The sequence below is a fragment of the Phyllobates terribilis genome, unplaced genomic scaffold (assembly GCF_046119375.1).
Source record: "Phyllobates terribilis strain yellow unplaced genomic scaffold, ASM4611937v1 Scaffold_12__6_contigs__length_324123572, whole genome shotgun sequence".
Lineage (NCBI taxonomy): Eukaryota > Metazoa > Chordata > Amphibia > Anura > Dendrobatidae > Phyllobates > Phyllobates terribilis.
This window is the reverse complement of record NW_027362772.1, coordinates 265439870-265460769: the sequence shown is the minus strand read 5'-3', so window position 1 is coordinate 265460769 and position 20900 is coordinate 265439870. Positions and strand designations below refer to the sequence as shown.

General features: G+C 42.3%; 1 protein-coding gene across 1 annotated transcript in view; it reads right to left on the bottom strand.

Moving 5' to 3' along the window:
• LOC141172588 (tyrosine-protein phosphatase non-receptor type 11-like) overlaps positions 1-20900 on the bottom strand; it is a 103444-nt gene that overhangs the window by 62858 nt on the left and 19686 nt on the right. The window contains exon 2 of the mRNA XM_073656971.1: positions 1028-1150. Within this exon, the coding sequence (XP_073513072.1) occupies positions 1028-1150 (123 nt within the window). The remainder of the gene's footprint in view (positions 1-1027; positions 1151-20900) is intronic.

Genomic DNA, 20900 nt, shown 5'->3' with positions numbered 1-20900 from the left:
TTCGGTTGGGAAGTTCACATGTCGCCAAGTCAGTCTGGGGGCATGACGCTGCATGTATTTTAGGAGACAGATTATGGCTGCGTCTCTGAGTGCTGAACTAAGCAACTTCTCCAAGATCTGGTTAGGACCATGTCCATACCCACAAGCTGCAGACAGGGTAGGTGGTCAATGTACGCAGCACACCTGCACAATAATTGATTTCCTATCTAACACGTATGTATACAGGGATGTGGTTATCTGCACCAGTGTATAAAAGGGCAACACTAAAAACCAAAGGAGGACTTCATAATTGTATTTTAAGGCAAATAAAGCACTGAAAATTTGTATTCTTTTTATATTATTTAATAATTCATAAATTATAATTTTAATATTCTAAATTTATATGATATCTATTTAGATAATTATAATTCTAAAATATATATAGATTAGAATAATTTATAGGTTCATATATAGATTATAATGCTAATATTTTATATATTCTCATATATATTTAAGATTTATTTTTTAGTATTAGAATCATAATTTATATTATATAATATCAATTTAATTTCTAATTATAAATTTATTCTCACATATACAATTATATAATCAAATAATTATGCAATTTCTAAAAATTAAATACATATTATATAAACAAACATTTAGCATTTAATTTCATTACATAATCTATCATATAAATTATTATAATACCAATAAAAAATTTAATACAAAAATACTAATACTAATTATGAAGAGGAAATAAACTAAAAAACACAAAAACAAAACAAACCCCCCCCCCCCCCACACCACGTGCTCCACTTTTGATGCCCGACCCAACCACTGCATCTGCCAATTCATGTGCACAAGTGGCAGGAATCATGCACCTGTCCATCACTATCCTAGACCACCAAGGAAGCAAGCACTACTCCTCCATTTCTCTAGCCGGGGCACAAACGCCTGTACAGACATAATACATGCACTTTAAGTTTTTACAGTGCTTTTCAAACTTGCAGACGTCCTTATATTGGATGAAGACACATTTATTTACCTGACAGACAGCGTGAAGTCACCAGGGTTGCTCTTGCTTGGCCGTGCCAAAAAACTTCCATGTACCCCATGTGTTAGGAGAAGAGTTTCAGCTTCTAATCCATTGATGTTTGGGTGAAACCATCTGGCAAGACAAAACAAAACAAAAAAATAAATTAAAAAAATATGCATTTTATACTATATGATGAGAGTGGCTTACAGAACAGAGCAGTATAAGCTAAGTACAGAGGTACACCTTTACTTTATCCATGTCACTGCTAACTATAGGACTATCAATACGGACAAATCATCCTACATAATGCAGAGGGGGAGGCTAGAAAGCCTAAAGATGATCACCAGAGTCCATCCATAGTGAACAAAATAGAAAACTTTATTAGTAAAAGTCATGCAGGTAAGTGTAATCATGTACATTTGTCCCCTGTACCGTCCCATGCGAAAGACACGCACACAAAGGAGGAGTATCTGCTTACCAATATCAGAGTAGTGATAAAGCCTCATGCCGAAACGCGCGTCGTGGGACGCGCACAGGTTGGAGTCCCAGCAGTGGTTGGCATTCACTCCAGGTATATCTTACATTAGAGTAATAGGTGTAGTCTTATTCATTTTGACATGGCAGGTGCCATCTCATCCAGGTTTACATGATGATGAGAGACCTATAACCTTGATATCGGTAATCGGATACATGCAAGTATACATGGGCACTCCTTTGTGTTCGTGTCTTTCACATGTGATCGTGTACACTTGTCCCCTGTACCTGCATGAATTTTACTAATAAAGTTTTCCATTTTGTTCACTATGAATGGACTCTTGTGATCGCCCTTTTAGGCTTTCTAGTCTCCCCCCTCTGCGTTTTATAGTATATGAGAAATATACAAACGCCCCCAAAATTAATGTTTTCATAATGAAAGAAGCGTACAGGAAAATCAATCAACTTATAGAAAATGTTCTGGGCACCACAATTTAAAAAAAAAAAAAAAAAAAAAAAAAAAACACACGACATCGAAAAACTGGATCAAGTTCAGAGAAGAGCTGGTGAGCAGACTGCAAACTATGTCCTACGAGGAACGGGTAAAGTATCTGGGAATTTTCAGCTTGTAAAAAAGAAGGCAAAGAGGAGACTTAATAGCGGTCTACAAATATCTGAAAGGATGTCACAGTGTAGAGGGATCATCCTTATTCTCATTTGCACATGGAAACACGAGAAGCAATGGGATGAAACTGAAAGGAGAAGATACAGATTAGATATTAGAAAAAACTTTTTGACAGTGAGGGTGATCAATGAGTGGAACAGGCGGCCCAATAGAGGTGGCGAGTTCTCCTTCAATGGACGTCTTCAAACAGAGGCTGGACAGACATCTATCTGAGATGGTTTAGTGACTCCTGCATTGAGCAGGGGGTTGGACACGATGACCCTGGAGGTCCCCTCCAACTCTAACATTCTGGGATTCTATGGTTAGGCAATAAGCTCAGAGTTTATTCTGGAGAAAGAAATTTGCTCACAATCTGCAAAAATTTTGCAACTTTTTGACACGTCCCGAACCCTTTTGAAAAATTAGGTGTGACTTCAGAGGGCATCATGGTCAGGGCCGACCGCAACCCAAAAGATTTACTCCAGAAATTAGCATGAAATAGTGGAATTGTACATCTGCTCATAGCTGGGGAAAATTCTGGTTTGTGGCAGAAAGATGTGCCAAATTTATAAAAGGAACCCAAATACACCTGTAAATAAAATCTGCACATCTTATTCCAGCGGACTTTTGGCCAGGACTAGTCGGTCTAGATAAATTCCCCTGATATGTTCTGTAATGAATAATCAACATTCACTCAACTGGAGAAAAGTCAAATAAGAACTACATGATCCGCCGCAGAGAGAACATGCTGACGGGACACATACAAGTCTGAGGGTTCCTGTTGTGACCTTTACAGAATCTATTGATCAGGTAACGAGCGTCAGCGAAAATGGTTATTTTCCATCTGTACTTGAAGATTTCAGTTTCTACGACTTTTTTCTGCAGAAGAACAGACCTCGGGGAGAATGCCAAATAGAACATTAAGTCAACAAAATAAAAATAAATCGGATAACAGTCTGATTTATAAGCTGTTAGAACGAGCTCCAAGGCTGTGGGGCTACACGGCGGCATGTCGGGCGACAGCAATTCTCTGAAAGACTGCAGGACAAACATTTGGGAAACTATTTTAGAACTCTGACTTACGGTAAATAAAAGTAGTCTAGTTGCGTGTAGCGAGTGACTTGTGACCAGAAGAAGAAAAAGCCAACATGTTTGGAAATATACGCGACTCTGCTTTGTAGCATGTCGCAACGCGACACCATAGGAAGCGGTTGCATCCAATGTTGCCATGTATCGCACCACACAAGTCGCTTAAAGCACTAAGGTCTTAAAGTGGTGCTACTAATCCAAGTTGCCTGCGTCTAGTCTTATACTCACCAGCCACAGTCTTCATCTTTTATCGGCGTAGCTCTAGTTGGTCTTCTACAGGTTGTGACTACGGATGAACGGACCCGTGAAAGTAAGAGTTCCGGTCCCCAACCCGAACTATAGTCTAAAGTTCGGTTCGAGTACCAGAACTGTAAGTGGACTTGAACCAGAACCCCACAGGAAACAATAGGGACCCAAACTTTGAAGCTGGAAAATGCTATCCCGCGGAACTCCAAACATTAAATCAGACTTCCTGGAAAAGTCAGTGTTTGACATTGACCACCCGATACAAACACCGAACTTTTACGTTTGGGTTTGCTCATCTCTAGTCGTAACTTGAAAGATCGCGCCAGTGTTTGCTAAGCGATCCGGAAGTCATAACTTAATGGAAATCTATGAGAGCCAGAATGAAGCTTTCAACTGAGAGCTCGTGACGGTTACCTCGGACTTCCGGTCAGTCTCCGGATGGTGGCGCGGGGCTGGAGCAGCACTGGGAAGAGCTTAAGACGACAGCTGGTAAGTATAAAACTAGGGACAGGAAACTTAGATTAGTAACAACTCCAGTGCTGGAAAAAGTGCTGGCGTGGTGCTTTAAACATAATGTGAACACCGCACAGTAGGAACTTGAGACTTTGCAGGTGGTGGAGTATTGCGGGACAGACATGGAACCTGGGTGCTGTGGGGGAAAAAAGGAGCACCACTCTGGTCAAGGTATACAGACAACAGTCTTAAACACCTGCTCAAATCGTATGCGCAAATGGCATCTTGAACTATGTGTGTTCTCATAAGGGGCTGTTAATGGCAAGAGATCAGAAATTATTGCAAAAAAAGCAAATATAAAATACAATAATAAAGTTTGTCAAGTAAACTTCACTCCATAAAAAAAAAGTGTAAATTTAGCATCTTTTCTGCCAGCATGTACTAAGAAAAAAAAGCATAAGCTCTAAAAGCTCATCCTACGCAGATCTCCAGTGGTCAGGTGGACAATATGCTGAAGCTTAACTCTTATATCTCAGTTCTTACCTGGTTATTATATCTTGCTAATTTACATTATACAAAAATTATAATAAAATCTCTCTCACACACTTTTTTTTTTTTTTTAAAGTGGAGCCTTCTAAATCCCCCAAACCCTCCACTTGTGCCGTTTCAAGCCTGGACCATGTTGACTCTGCACAATGCATCCCCTACCAAATATAATAATGGATTGCTTTAGGTCTAAGCCAGCAGGAAGATACATTTCCTCATGTTTTGGAGCGTTCACACTGTCCTGAACCACCCACGAGAATTCCTGATGCCAGCTCTGTGCAGAAAGCGTTGGAAAAGCAAGTGTAATATCACCCCTTTAAAGCTCCCTATACACTCCAGATAACTGTCTGCCTACTATAAACATGTAAACTAGGGTTGGCTGAGCGTGCATGTTTATTTCAATAGGGAGAGGACTAACACTCTAACGCGACCGATTGGAAACACCGATCCTAAAAGCCAATATCGACCCTTTAACGAGTCTTGCAATATGGCTTGGGATCAAAGCCAAACCAGAATCCCAATTTGCAGACACACTGTTTCGGGGGTGTTGCCCCGCATCAGTGCAAAGTACGAGATTTTATTTGGGTAAGTGAGAGGCTCTGGACTGGGATCTAAGGGGTAATGTTTCTCCTACAGGAAAGTGCCAAGCCTGGCATGTCAGAGTGAGGAGACTTCTATGCCATGCATGCTCATTTAGGATCGCTGCTTCCAATAGGTGTAGCTAACGTTATAGTCCTCTTCCTCTCCGAAGAGACAATTTCCATATTTAAAATTTCCCAGAGGAGCATGCATGGTGTTTAAGTCTCCTCACTTTTACATGCCAGGCTTTGCACTCTGCACAAGGAGAAAGGTTACCCCTTAGACCACAACAGGAAGGGAGGATTAAGCTGGCGCCACACTACTGTGGCAGACGCTCATTTCCTACAGGTGAAATGGATGGAGGCTTTGGAAATCCAACATGTTTGATTCTTCAGTCCGGACAGACAGTTACTGGGAGAGAGTAGGGAGACCCTTATAGAAATTAGATCTGACCCAACTGAAATATGGGAGTTGCGGCCATGCGAAAGTTTTGGACCTGTCCAATAATATCCGACAACTGACTTCTTTGCCATGATGTTCCTGCCTGTATGTGGCACAGGTTGTCAGGTTGTGAGCCGGTTCTTTCATCAGAGTATTTAAAAGTAAGAAACCCAATAGGACGTCCTTGAAGACTATTACAAAGCCACGTTGCTCGAGCTGCCCAAGCCCCAAAGGTTTAACTAGAACACCACATTTTTGGAACACATTTCATCCTAGCACACTAAAGGAGACAATTTTGTGCTTTGGTTTAAGGGGTCGCCAACTTTTAATTAACTGAAAACTCCCCTTTTTATGGCTAGGTTAGCAGATACAGTATAAAGTGGCCAACAAATTGATAGGATGGGCTTTGTTGTAGATGTAGTCCACCAGCTAGAGTGTCTTATCCGTCAAAGTTTATCACGTTTAGGGTCAACATTTTGTATTTGATATATTTATGTAATATTTATTTTCTAATGCTGTGCTTATTTGCCCTATGACAATTTTTATTTTATTTTTTTTAATTAAATCAGACCCCACTTCATGGAGACTGAAAAGCTTGGTGACAAACCCCATGGGAGACATGGTGGAGGCAATGGTGATCCCACTTACCACCATGCTTTACTGGAACAGATATATCAAAGAAACCATGTGTAGACACTGGAAAGTTCCTTTAGTCTGCCATGGGAACTTGATATAATTATCGATAATTCCGAATATTTGACAATCTAGCAGTCATAGAAAAACCACACGTTTACATATTGAAATAAATAAAAATGCAAAAAATAAAAAAATCAGCTACAGGGTTTTTTCCTAATAGTATTCCTTAATCTGTTGTCTCTACTTTGCAAAACTCCTTAAAAAGGGAGGGAGGGGGGGGGGGTGAAGGGGGTTACCATTCTCATATAGATATTCTCAGATATAAACAATTTATACTGCAAAATCTGGTGACAGGTTCACTTTAAAGTGTTAGTTCACTGTTTTAGATCAAGCTAAAAGCTAGACTTCCACTGATCTCGCGCGGCTACTCTATGGCGCTACGGATGTGTCCCTTGCTTGAAGAGATGGCATGTGACCCATGCCAGGAATCTGGGGGCCACAGAAGTTTTTTTTTTTTCTTGAAGATTAGAACTGTATTTTATATCTCTATGTTGCAAAATAAAGTTCCAAACTTTCTGCATCATCAAATGCCAAATTATAGGGGTAGTGGGATTGTTATTGCAGCCAATTAGCATCTGTAGTCTTCTCATTCGGTCTGAATAAATAATAAAAAAAACTTAAAAAATATAATGACAAAATATAAATAAAATTAAAATAGTAAATATAATAGTACAACCCCAAAGCCAAACAGGTTTTAGTTAAATCATAATGGAAAACCCCTTTAAAAAGCAGAATCTTCTTGTTTGTGCCTTCATAATATATTTTTAATACATTTTTGTATTTTTTATAGTTAGATTATATTTATTAATTTTACATTTATTCATATCTTAATTTATTTTAGCTCTTATGTTCAAGAGGCTGAAAATAGTTATACTAAAAAAAAATTGAAAATAAATAATCCGGACACATCGGCGAGCCTCGGCTCAGCCCAGTTGCAGCCGGATTACACCACAAAGCGAAGGAACAGGATACGTCTTGCATGCTCAGGCCAGTACATTGTGTAGAGCTGTAACAATAATGTCTGTGGCCGGGTAACTGAATATGTTCGCGCTCTTCATCACGCCACTATGGACATGTCCGCCCTGCAGACACACAGATGGATAAATAGAAAGCAGAGTCACATCACAGTGACCCGTGTCATGCTCCAGCCTTGTCACCCTGCCAGGCTGTACCGGGCCCTGCAGGATGATATAACACCGCGGCTAATTAACGCCAGGCTATTTTGGGTGCCGGCAGCGTGTCCGGGCAGAATTTAGCCCTTGATGGGGCTCGTGCCTCTTTGATGCTGTGCCAGGGTTATTTTCGCCGCTTGCACATCAGAGAAAGCGAGGCAGAAATAAAACCTCTGTGTGCTGTATTTAGCAGGTCCACAGCTGAGGGGGTTTCGGTGGGTCCCAAGAGCCATGAGGTTAGTGGAAACTATCCAGGACCTCAAACCTCATAGTATGGTCTAAAGCCAAGTGGAGAGCCCCAGGAAAGATCATCATGTTAGCGGGGATGATTCTTGCACAAAGAAAAAAAAATAAAAACAAAAAAAAAGTGCATGTCACTGTACACAAACATGGGCAATTATTGGCTAGCTTCAGTTGAAGACTATTAATTGAAAAAAATAAAAATAAACTTGTAATGAGATAACAAAAGTCACAACCTTTAAAGAGGAGTCAGCTCTCAAGACATAAAATTACATTAAAAAATAAATACATTCCAGAGCATTTGCATTATGTTGGTCTAGAGCATTTACATTATGATGTTACTCTGTAATTCATCCAGTAAATAGGATGTATCCTTGCATACCCCGACATACGCCAGAGTTTGGGGACACAACCCATTTATAAGTTGTCAATTTATTTATTTTCAGGAGGAACTACCAACTTGGCAACGTCCTCCAACTACTCTGCAAACTTGCTTCTAGAAATCAGCTGATGGCTCATTTAATTCTAAGAAGACTGGGACGAGCCTTTACCTTTGGTACCACCTGTCTTGTGTAATCAAATGGGTTGAAAGTCCAAATCAATCAGATCAGGTTTCCCCAGATAGTGGGCACCAAAGTGTGCTCCAGTAGTGGGCATAGATAGAAGAAGGATGCTGAGCAAGAACAGTATATGGGCCCTTTGCAGCCCTATAGTTCAACATAATGCACGAAGCCACCTTCTTGGAGGTAGTAGTGGCCAGCTTACCTCTTGGACCCCTGTCCATGATGATATGTCCGCCCCTGAGGTGCCCTGGCACTCAACGTTCACCCAAGATATGGGCAGAATTCACTGATAAATCTAGTATGTATGGGTGGCTTCTGGTCAAGGAGCTGGCCATGACTTTGATATAGATGACCCATCCTCTGGATAGTTCATGAATATTAGATTCATGGGGGTCCGACAACTGGCACCTCCGCCGATCAGCGGCTGCATGTAAACAACGTACGGAGGATCTTTTAGTCCCTAGTATAGAGCAGCGCCGTAAACCGCTGACATCCCGGAGGTGGTAACAGCTGATTGTTGGGGGCTGCTAGGTTCTTGGACTCCCACCGAGTGGATATTGATGACCTAGATCTTTAAAATCTATGTTGTGGACAAACCTTCAGCAGGATTTCCCAGCAGATGAATAATATTGATAAATTGGTGCAAAAGACCATTTCCCCCTTTATGATAGTTTTTTTTTTGCGTTATAAAGTTGCCACAGGTCATTACATCACAAAAACTTTGCCATTTCTCTCGCCACATTGGCTCCCACTTTGCCAAAGATTTACAAAATACAACTCCTAAAACTTTTTAAAATTGTTTATTTTTTTTGCAACTTAATATTTAAAGATGCAGCAAAACTTAACAAGTGGGGCGCAAATCATTTGCTGCAAATTCCAGCAATGGAGCCACAAGGAAAAAAAAAATATGACTTTCAAGAAGCCCTTGCCTAATAATCTCTCCCATAGTATCAGAAACTGACATTTACACATTTAATGGAGGTTTCCTAGTTTCTGAAAAATATGCAAATCTTCTGGGTACAGAAAACAGTGGGGTGGGGGAGGGGGTGGAAAGAAGCGCTCAGGCTCCACAGGTTTCTTCAAATCGAAGCTCTAGTTTACAATCACTTAGTAGTGTCATGATATTAACCCCTTAACGACCGGTGATTTACATTTTCATTACATGATTCCTACAGGGTCTACTGTGCAGGGCTAGGAGGCGATCAAGCACAGCCGGCATATGCCTGTAACGGTAGCAACTAGAGCTTTCTCCGATAGCTGCGGTTTAGAGACTTAAAATGTCAATGTCATTAACACGCAGCAGAAAATATTTGGAAACAAACTTGCAAAAGAAGCGCTGCCAGCAGTCAGCAAGGTCCAGGTAAAGTAAGGTGCATCAAATTCATTCCAGGACAATTAAGCTTTAAAAACATTATGTTCTCCAAATTAGAACAAACTGTTCTCCAAAAACGCATCATCCTGGAATGAATATTTAATGCACCTTACTTTATCTGGACACTTCTGACTGCTGGCAGCGCACTGGAGGACGGTGTTTTTTTCCCATCCTGTGCCATTTTGGTGCAACTAGAGTATTATGGTAACCCTACCAAATACCTACACCAGTGTTTCCAAATGTGCAGAACATGGACAGGTGAGCAGACACCTTTAGACTACCTTCTGGCAAATTTAGTTTTTATTTTGGCTGCACTTCGCCTACCTCCCCAATTATATGCAATGAAAAGCAATCAAAAACAATACCTGAACACCAAAACAGCAGGAATATAAACCAAAACTTAAAATAATTTTTATTGTTTTGAACATACATACTAAAAATATATATTGTTATAATATTATCTAATAATTTTGATTGTAAAAATATAATAGAATATAATATAATAAAAATAATTATTTTCTCAATACGCCTTCCTCGACAGCATTTGAGGATGTTGTCCACGCCCTATCGGGGGACAGGAACACAGAGGTTAAAAGCCCCTCCCCACCATCAATCCCCAGTGTTTTCCTGTCCCCCTTGGGGCATGGAGAGGTCCTGCAGTGCCATCGGGCCGGCAGGCAGCATTGTATGAGGCTATACTTGCCGGGCAGTGGTCGGTCGGGGCGCTCCCTCCTCCCTCCATGCTGCTCCCATTGGGACCGTTTCGGGCTTCCTGCGCCCCATAGAGGGTAAAGCAAGCCGGGTGGTTTTCATGCCAGGGGCCTGCTCCGGAAGGGACGTCAGCGCAGGTCTTGCTTCCGGCCTGTGTGCTCCATGCCGGGATGCTGATTGAGCGCGTCCCAGGGCCGGCAAGGCCCATATCGAATTGGAGTGGCCCTCAAAGTGACCAGAAGGGGGAGGGGACTGAGGTTCCTTGCTGGGAGGCACTGTTTTTTCCCCCTATAAAAACCCGCCAAAGGTAAGGCTATCTCCACCATGTAAGGTGACAGATCCAGTATCCCTGCATCTGCAGAGCCCAGCATGCCCTCGGCTATAGTGAGTAGTACCTGGGTGGTCACTAAGGGGTTATCTTAGCCTCTCCTTTAGATGACACTAGATCTCCCCTCCTTCTAGTTACATGGGTCCCCTTCTCTTTCTTAGGAAGACAAGGCCCTCGCTTCTAAGAAGGATAAAGACCAGCCCCGTAGATGTGGCATCTGCGCTAAAAAGTGGTCATCTTATAAAGAAGAAATTGTGCCGGCCCTGTACAGATAGAATAATTAAAGAAGAAAATCCTTCTGTAATTGAGGAACTTAGATCTCTAGTTAAACAGGTGGTCCAAGCCTCTTTTGCTGCGCTGCCTGTCCACTCCTCCTCCAGGCCATCTCCCCCTAAGAAGAGGAAGATCCAAGAGTTAGACTCAGATGTAGTCTCTATTGATGTTAGTAGCTCTGCCTCTGATGATTTGGATGAAATAGCATCCTTAGGGCCTGCCAAAAAAGTTGAAACCGGAAGATACTATTTTTCCCCTCGGACAACTTGGAAGAATTACTGGACGCAGTTAGAGGCACTATTGGGCTGGAGGAAGTCTAGGTCCCCTGTTCAGTTCAAGATGAAATGTTTAGGGGCCTTAGATCAAAAAAGCAGACTGGGTTTCCTGTTCATGAGGTCATTAGAGATCTCATCCAACAGGAATGGGAATCCCCAGAAAATAGTCTCACCACCCCTTCGGAATTAAAGCATAGATTTCCGTTGGAAGGTGAGGAATTTGATTGGGACATCCCTAAGGTGAACATATCCAGGTGACAAGGGTAGTGAGTAAAACACTCACTTCCCTTTGAGGATTCATCCCAATTGAAGGATCCATTAGACCGAAAAATGGAAAGTGTCCTTAAAAAAACCATGGGAAACCTCTTCTGCCTCTCTCAAGATGAATATTTCATCGACTTGTGTGGCCCGATCCCTCTTCAAGTGGCTGGCCCAACTAGAGGAACATCTGTCTCAGGGCACCTCCAGGGCAGACCTGCTAGAATCCATCCCTCGCCTTCAAAAAGCCACAGGCTTCTTAGCCGACGCCTCGGCTGAGTCAGTCCGGATCGCGGCTAGGGCAGCTGTCCTATCCAATACTGCCCGCCGTGCACTGTGGCTCAAAACATGGAGTGGGGATGTCACCTCTAAGATTAAACTGTTCCATTCCATGTCAAGGGAAAATATTTATTCGGGCCAGCACTGGATGATATCCTGGAGAAAGCCTCGGATAGGAAGAAAACCCTTCCTGAACAGAAACAACCTAAAAAACGTCCCTTTCGACCTTCCCAGAGTCACCCCTCGCAATATAGGGGAAAGGGAAAGTCTGGTCGCTAGAGCTATCCTAAGGGCGGCAGGGGTCGTAACATCCTTGTTCCCCAGCAACAGCACCACCAGCAGGACAAGCAATGACTTGTGCCGTGTAGTGGGGCATCTCTCGGATTTCTTCCCCCAGTGGCAGGCAATTTATTCCTGCCAGTGGATCCTCAATATTATCAAGGGGGGGGGGGGGGGGGGTGTGTCTTCTATTGGAATTTGAGAGTCGCCCCCCCTCGGGTCCTGAGGGTCACGTCCCTTCCCTCTCGGGGGACTTGGGAATTGCTCTCTGTCGGTTTACAAAACCTGCTAAAGTCCGGAGCAGTGTCTCCGGTCCCCCATGGCCAGGAGGGTACAGGGCACTACTCAAAAATTTTCCTAATAAAGAAACAGTCAGGCATCCCACGCATCATAATAATAAACCTGAAATCCCTAAACCATCACATCAAATACAAGCGATTCAAGATGGAGTCCATAAGGTCAACTATTCCTCTAATAGGGAAGGATTATGTCATGGCAACCATAGACCTAAAAGATGCATACTTCCACGTGCCGATCCATCCGACCCACAGGAAGTTCCTGAACTTAAAGATTTCCAGGGACAACATAACAGAACACTACCAGTACAACGTACTGCCCTTCGGCATCTCTTCGGGTGTTTACGAAGATTATGGCGGAAGTCATTTCACTCATCCGAAAAGAAGGTGTCTGCATAATTCCATACCAGGACGACATGCTGATAGTCGCCACTTTGATGGGGATTCTCAATCTTCAAGTCTCCATAACCCTAAAAACCCTCCGCTCATTAGGTTGGGTTCCGAACCTGGGAAAGGCGGAACTCCTTCCTTCGTCGAGGAGGAAGTTCCTTGGTGTCTTACTGGACTCCAACAGACAAATGTCCTTTCTTTCATTGGAGCATCAAACAGCTCTCAGAACCAAGATCTCAAATTTCAGACACCAGAAGAATCCAACATTGAGAACGGCAATGTCTGTATTGGGGTCAATGACGGCCTGTATCCAGTCAGTATCATGGGCTCAGGCCCACTCAAGGTCTCTCCGGGATCATATCCTAAAATCATGGAACAGACAAAGGGACTCTTTAAACAAACGGACCAGGACTCCTGGCCAGGTAAAAGCTTCCCTTTCTTGGTGGTTAAGCACCCAAAATCTTCGGAGGGGGATTTCTTGGACCCAGGACCTTCTAATCACAGTGACTACCGACGCCAGTATACGAGGATGGGGTGCCATGGTGGCCCAGACTCCTTTTCAAGGCAGATGGAGTCCCGAGATCAGTGCCAGATCCGCCAACTTCAGGGAGCAGAAGGCAGTAGAAAAAACGCTCAGAGCAGCAGTCAACCTAATCCAGGGTACTCACATCAAGATACTCTCGGGCAATGTGACTACAGTCGCCTTCCTTCGTCATCAGGGAGGTACGAGGGTAGACAGCCTGAAACTAATCACAAGTCGAATATTTTCCTGGGCAGAACAACATCTCCTGTCAATTTCGGCAATTCACCTGAAAGGCTCAAACAACATTCAAGCAGACTTTCTAAGCAGGGAAGTCATTCAGCCAGGAGAGTGGAGCTTGAATCCTCAAATATTCTAGTCACTGGTAGCAAAGTGGGGTCTCCCCGAAGTAGATCTCTTTGCCAGTCGCCTAAACGCAAAACTTCCTCTTCTTTTCACTGGACACAAGAGACAATGCCATGAATCTAGATGCATTAGCATTTCAAACTGGTCTATGCGTTTCCTCCAATTCCACTGATAGCAAGAACTATCCAGAAAGTCAGGTTAGAGAGGGTGGCAACAATTCTAGTGGCCCCTCGGGGCCCAAAAGACCTTGGTTCGGCGCCATCACAGAACTTTGCCTGGACGGTCCCGTGATACTTCCACCGTCATCAACCTTCTCTCACAAAGTCCTCTATTTTACCCAAATCCTCAGTGGCTAAACCTTGCAGCCTGGTTACTGAAGCTGAGGTCTTAAAATCCAAAAGGTCTCTCTGAAAAGGTTATAAGAACTCTTCAACAAAGTAGGAAACCAGTAACCAATGCTATATACGGCAAAATATGGGAAAAATTCCTATCATGGTATTCCCCGGATATTCCTGGCACCTCACACCCCAACATTGCTCGGATCCTTGATTTTTTACAGAATGGATTGGGAGTTGGGTCTCAAACCTAGTACACTCAAGGTGCAGATTTCAGCCTTAAGTTCCATATTCGACCAAGATTTGGCTTCTCACAGATGGATCAAAAGATTCATAACTTCGGCACTCAGACTTCACAAAAAAACAAACAAAAAAAAAAAAACACTATCCCATGTCCCATCCTGGGATCTTAATGTGGTGATCCGGGGTCTAACCCTCTCTCCCTTCGAGCCTCTATCCTCCAGCACAATACAGACTCTCATAAGACTGCCTTTTTAGTAGCCATCACTTCAGCACGGTGAGTAGAAGAATTGCAAGCTCTCTCCATCAGAGAAACTTACATGACTGTGACTGAAGATAGAATTACTCTTCGTTTGGACCCTTCCTTTCTCCCAAAGGTTGTTACAGATTTCCATCGTTCCCAGGAGGTCATCCTTCCCTCCTTCTGCCAGAAGCCTTCTAATTCAAAGGAAGCAGAGTTCCATCTCTTAGATGTCCGCAGAGTTGTTCTTTATTATTTATCTGCAACAGACAGTCTTTGAGATTGGATGAAAATCTATTCATACAACTCTCAGGGCATAACAGGGGAAGGAAGGCAGCTAAATCCACTATAGCAAACTGGATTAAGAAAGCGATCGAGGAAGCCTACGTCAATCAATAGTTGGATCCACCGATCGCCTTAAAAGCTCACTCTACCAGATCCACATCAACTTCTTGGGCCGAAAGAGCGGGTGCTTCTACAGAGCAAATTTGCAGGGCAGCTACATAATAATCTTTATTTTTATATAGCGCTAACATATTCCGCAGCGCTTTACATACATTGTCGCTGTCCTCACCGGGGCTCACAATCTAGATTCCCTATCAGTCTTTGGAGTGTGGGAGGAAACCGGAGGAAACCCACGCAAACACTGGGAGAACATACAAACTCCTTGCAGATGTTGTCCTTGGTGAGATTTGAACCCAGGACCCCAATGATGCAAGGCTGCAGTGCTAACCACTGCGCCACCGTGCTGCTACATGGTCTTCCCTTCACACATTTTCTAAACATTATAGATTAGACTTATCGTCCATTAGGCACTTAGCCTTTGGTAGGAAAGTCCTACAAACTATTGTCCCTCCCTAATAAAATATCGTTGGTATTCCTCCAATGCTGTCGTGGAAGGCGTATTGAGAAAATAGAATTAGTCCTTATCGGTAATTCGGTTTCTAGAAGCCTTCCACGACAGCATGAATTTCCCTCCCTATGGATTCCATATAACTGTCAGGTAACCATTTTTCCAGGTGATCTTGGTAAACACTGGCGATTGATGGTGGGGAGGCGCTTTTAACCTCTGTGTTCCTGTCCCCCGAGGGGCGTGGACAACATCCTCCAATGCGGTCGTGGAAGGCTTCTAGAAACCGAATTACCGGTAAGGACTAATTCTATTTTTATTAAGGATCTATATACATTACTGATCTCCGTAAACCGGGCAACACAATAACAAACATTGCGACGTGGCAGAGGGAGATATTCGCTACATAACTAGAAAGACTGTGGACTTTTAATCAACAGCAATGTTAAGTTACACTAATTATTTTGTTGTAACTACAGTTTGGTGCAATGTTGGTCTAACGTACAGTTGGTCCACGTTTCGCTCACTTCTAATCTCCATTATTTTACACTAATTTGTTCAGTATATCTGAGAATTTGATAATGTTCTCTAAATTATCACCATCCATGAAAAGGTGGTTGGAAATCCTATTGAATTTGTATGGAAGTTCCAACCACCTCCTCCTTTTCACCATGGAAATAGAAGAATTAAAGCAATACAATTCATATACAGTGATCTTACTCATGGCACAGTGAAAAGTTCTAGCAGATTTTAATACACTGCTTTACAGTTCCCCAGACTTCTGCTTTGCAGACATTAAATGGAAACCTTTGGGTTATATTCAGAATCGGATGCAGAGAGTTTATTGTATCGCAGGGCAACTTCGTAGTCTGAATTTAGAGGTCAGAGTTTCACGGTACCAGGTAAATTCTATCAGAAGGTTGCTACATTGTAACAAAGTCAAGATGATAAAAACACAACGCTCTCCATAAAGGCGGAAGAGGGGAAAGTCTGAAAAAATGCATGTACATTTCCTGGATAACACAGAAAGTAAGACACAGGAAGCCTGTACAGAGGAGATTACCGTCAACTGGAATGTAACAAGAACGACAAGTCGGCTGCTACTAGGGAGAAAGATCTCAACACCAGACGAAACGCGACCAACTGTATTTAACACCATATGCTAAAGGTTAAAGTGAATCTCAGTAGGATCAACCCTCCTAAGCCGTCTATAAGATCATGTAGGTCATAGGAAGCTGAATAAAATGATACCTTGATGTATACGATCCGATGTCTTATTCCAGAAAAATCCACATTTTTTCTTAATATGTAAATAACCTGTTAAGATCTATGGGCCGGACATAGATCTCCCTGAGACTCCACCTCCAGATATTATAAATGAAAGTGGGCGTTACCAGTGTGAGACATGTGGATCGGCTGTCACTCAGCCAGTTTATACACCACTAGCTCAGAGACAACTGAAAATTAGTTGGTCGAGGCTGCAGAGGGGAAAAACTGATGAAAACTGCAGGATACAAGTCAATAGTCAGAAATAGTGGTATTCCTCGTGTACACACAACTTGTTCTAAAAAGATATTAAGTGGCTGGAACGCTTTAAAATTAGGAAATAAGAAAAAAAAAATCTTTATTTACAGTTGAAAGGGATAGTCAGGCATTAAGGGGTCTTTTTTGCCTTTTAAATAGTAATAGAGAAACTATATATGGTAATTGATTTCTATTACTGTTGCTTCCTTCTCCCCTTCCGATACGAGTTGTGGTTCAGCTTGTACAAGATCCCAAGACAATCAGCGACAAGTATTGGTCAAGTGATTAGAAAAAGCAGGGGGGAAAAAAAAGATAAGATTTTTTTTATTAGAAAATAAATATACAATTTTTTTAAAATGTATTTATTTTGTTATATTATATAACAAAAAAATAAAGTTTTCAGAAAACCCTTAAAAGACCAAAGCAAAGTTAAAAAAATAAATACCTTTCTGACTTCTCTTCAAAAACACAACCCTGGGGGCAGTCATTCTCACCCTCACAGCGCAGTCTTTCCGAGCTGTGGTTGGCAGCGTCTGGGATGGAGGAGGAGAAGCAGAGCACACCTCCGAAGATTGAAGAAACGTCCAGTTGGACTGGAAGCAGAGATGTCACATACTGTGCTTCAAAGCAACAAGTAGGAAAAAAAATCTCCGCAATAGGCTGTCCATGAAATTCACAGGTATGCTAGGTCCTCAGAATTGGTGAATAGGGAATAAAAAAAGAAAGGAACTTTTCAAGCAAAACAGAAGAAAAAGATATTATTCCTTCTGCGGGTCGGAAAATGGTGAGGTTTTTAACGCCTTGTATTTTCCAAAAAATGCAAGTAACCTATTTTACATAGTAGGTGCAGAAACTCAACAACAAAAACTTACCGTGGGAATGTAGCCTTATTAAAAAAAAAAAAAAAAAAAAAAAAAAAAAAAACAAAAAAAAAAAAAAAAAACAAACACTTGTGAGGGCATTTTTTTTTTTTTTTTTTTTTACTTCAAAAGGTTTGCATTTTGGCCTAACAATGGTTACAATTGGGTTGCAATTTATGCCCAGTTTGGCATTTCAGGCTGCTTGACATCATTACTCATTGCTGGCTGCAGAATGCGTTAACTGAGATTCTATCAGTGAGCAGGTTCTGATGGGGAGTTTGTAACTTCTTTTACTTAGCTTTTCAGTTGATTTACAACCACAAACTACATCCAAGAAGAGCTTTTATATGGTCATAAATCAGCTGAGAGGAGCATAGTAAGGCTGGGGGGATAGTGGGGGAAGGAGAGAGTCTATTAGTGAGAGTCAGGCAGATTATGCTAATAACACTTGTCTAAAACTCTGTCAAGAGTGTGATCCAGTTCTCTCACATGAGAGAATCATCACAGGTATAGAGAAGATGGAGAACTTAATTTCTCCATTGTCTCTGTCCACAGATTTTGGACTGCGCTCACATGACAGAGTGCAGTCTGACATTTCACACAGACCCCTTGCATAGGTGCGCATTGCCAGATTATCGGATGCATTTGCAGCATGACCAATGGGCACGAAAAAAAAAAAAAAAAAAAATCTGCAATGCCTTATAGTACAATGCTGGGCAGATAAAACATCGGATAGAACTCGGCCGCGTTATACGCTGGTGTCAGCGAGCCTTAATATGGAGATAAATGTTAAACTGTCAGAAGGAGCTTACTGATGGATACTTCGTTAACTCACACTGTCTATTGCAGGCTGCAGAACACCACAGAGGATATAGAAGGCAAATGGTGCAAGATGCTTAATGCAATCTAACTGCAGAAGTAATCTGTAGCCCAGAATACATGCATTTAAACAAATCTATACACTCTTCAGCCAGCCGGCATGTGGCCAGATAGTTTGTACACGCTTACAGCATATGACACATTCATCAGTGCGTATTTAATAACACTTGTGTAAGATGCTGACCCACAAATTCAGCTGTTTCATCTAGCAACGACCCTTTGATGTTGTTCGGCCAAATTGGACAGGGTTCTAAACAGTGACTGGATTGTTTCACCTTCAAAGACGCGACACGCCCGAACACAAGCAGCGGCAAAATCGGCTCATTCAGGTTAGGAAAACATTAGTGATCTTTTTTGAAGACAAAATTACATTTTATAAATACGGCATTAAAGGGGGATCCCAATTACGGGAAGTCCTCACCTAGCCACACTATACGACAGCTTGTCTAGATTGTGTCCTATTGTTCCACTTTTGTTGTGAGGGTTTCACCAATTTAGCAGTTTTGTCCCCCATCAGAATGGATCAGCGGTGCACATGCTCAACCAATACGCCACTGATTTTCTATGGAACAGCCAAGAACATCGGTGTACGGAGAATGAATTAGCCGGCAGTCTAGCACAGCGCTCTATTCAAGAAGGGGGGAAAAGTGGTAGATTTAATTGCCAAGACCCCACTACGAAATAGGAATTATCACCTATCCTAAGCAGAGGTACAATACAAACTGCATACGGTATACACTCAACATTGAGATTGCAACGCCAAGAAGGAAAAGTCATGGAACTCTGGAATTCACAGGATGGATAGAAGAAGTGTTAGGGATCTGCAAATGCACAAAAATCTGAAACATTTCATTAAATATCTAGTTAATCAGCACAGAGCATGAACGCCACACAGAAATAAAGTGTAACAAATGAAGAAAAAAAACAAACAAAACAAAACCACACAACACAAAAGAAAAGCCACTGTCTAATAATATTATTAATTATAATTTATTATTATTATTATTATTATTATTATTATTATTAATGATAATAAATACACGTAATACTTACCTGGCCGCCGGGCTAAGGTCAATTCTAATACCTGGGTTATAAATGGGGTACAAAACCCAGGTCTTCGGCTGTGTGCACACAATGCGTTTTTAATGCGTTTCCGCAGCTGCGGAAATGCATTAAAAACGCATGGTAGAAGGGCAGCAATGTTCCCCAATGATAATCCGCATGTGCTGTGCCCATGCTGCGGATTTTTCCGCAGCGTTTATGCTGCGTTCAAAAATCCGCAGCATGTCCATTAATTTTGCGGAAACGCGGCGTTTTCGCCGCCATTGACTTGCATTAGAACGCGTCAATACCGCAAGACTGCATTTGTACTTCCGTTATTGGCGCGTTCTAGTGTGCGGATGGTACCCGGGTGTGGAGGACAGGAGACTCTCCTCCACACCCAGGTACCAACAAGAATAAAATAAAAAATAAAGATATATTCACCTTCCGACGGCCCCCGGTCTCCTTCCCTCTGCTCGCGTGCAAGACTGAAGGCCCTTCGGTGACGTCACAGTCATGTGACCGCAGGCCCTTCAGCGCAGTGTCTCACGATATCCCGGCAGCCAGGAACGAACGCAGCAGCACACGCCGGGCCATCGGAGGGCAAGTATAGCTATATTTTTTTATTTTTAAACAGTTTTACGGTCACACTATATAAATCCATGCCGGTTGCATGGATTTATATAGTGTGACCTAGTTGTCAAGCACTTTCCAAGTGATGCTAAAATCGCCTGGAAAGCGCTTGTCAATCCGCATGCAGAAAGGCATGTGGAAACGCATGTGAATCTGCAGGAAAAACGCATGTACAATCAGCATGAGTTTTTTCTGCCAGGGAGATGCAGAAATTTTCTGCTTCATTTCTGCATCGTGGGCACATAGCCTTAATCTAGTAAATTTTACTCAACTTTGTCTGGTCTTTGGTGTTTAACAATAAGTTTGATACACTGTTCTAGCAATATAAAACAATTATAAAGCAGAAGAAGAATCCATGGCTTATAAGTCTCCTCACTCTGACATGCCAGGCTTGGCTCGTCACTCTCCACAAGGAGCAACATTACCCCTCAGACGCCAGTCCAGAGCCTCTCACCTAGCCAAATCAGTTCTCATACTTTGCACTGATGAGGGGCAATACCCTGAAACACCGTGTCTGAAAATTGAGATTCTGGTTTGGCTTTTATCTTAAGTCGGCAAGGCTCGTTATAGGGTCAATATTGACTTTTAGGATCGCTGCTTTTAATAGCTGGCACTAGAGTTCTAGTCCTCTTCCGATCTCAAGAGACAATTTGCATATTTAATTTCCCAGAGGAACGTGCAGGGCTTATAAAACTCTCCTCACTCTGACATGCCAGGCTTGGCTTGTCACGCTCCACAAGGAGAAATGGTACCCTTTAGACCAAAGTAG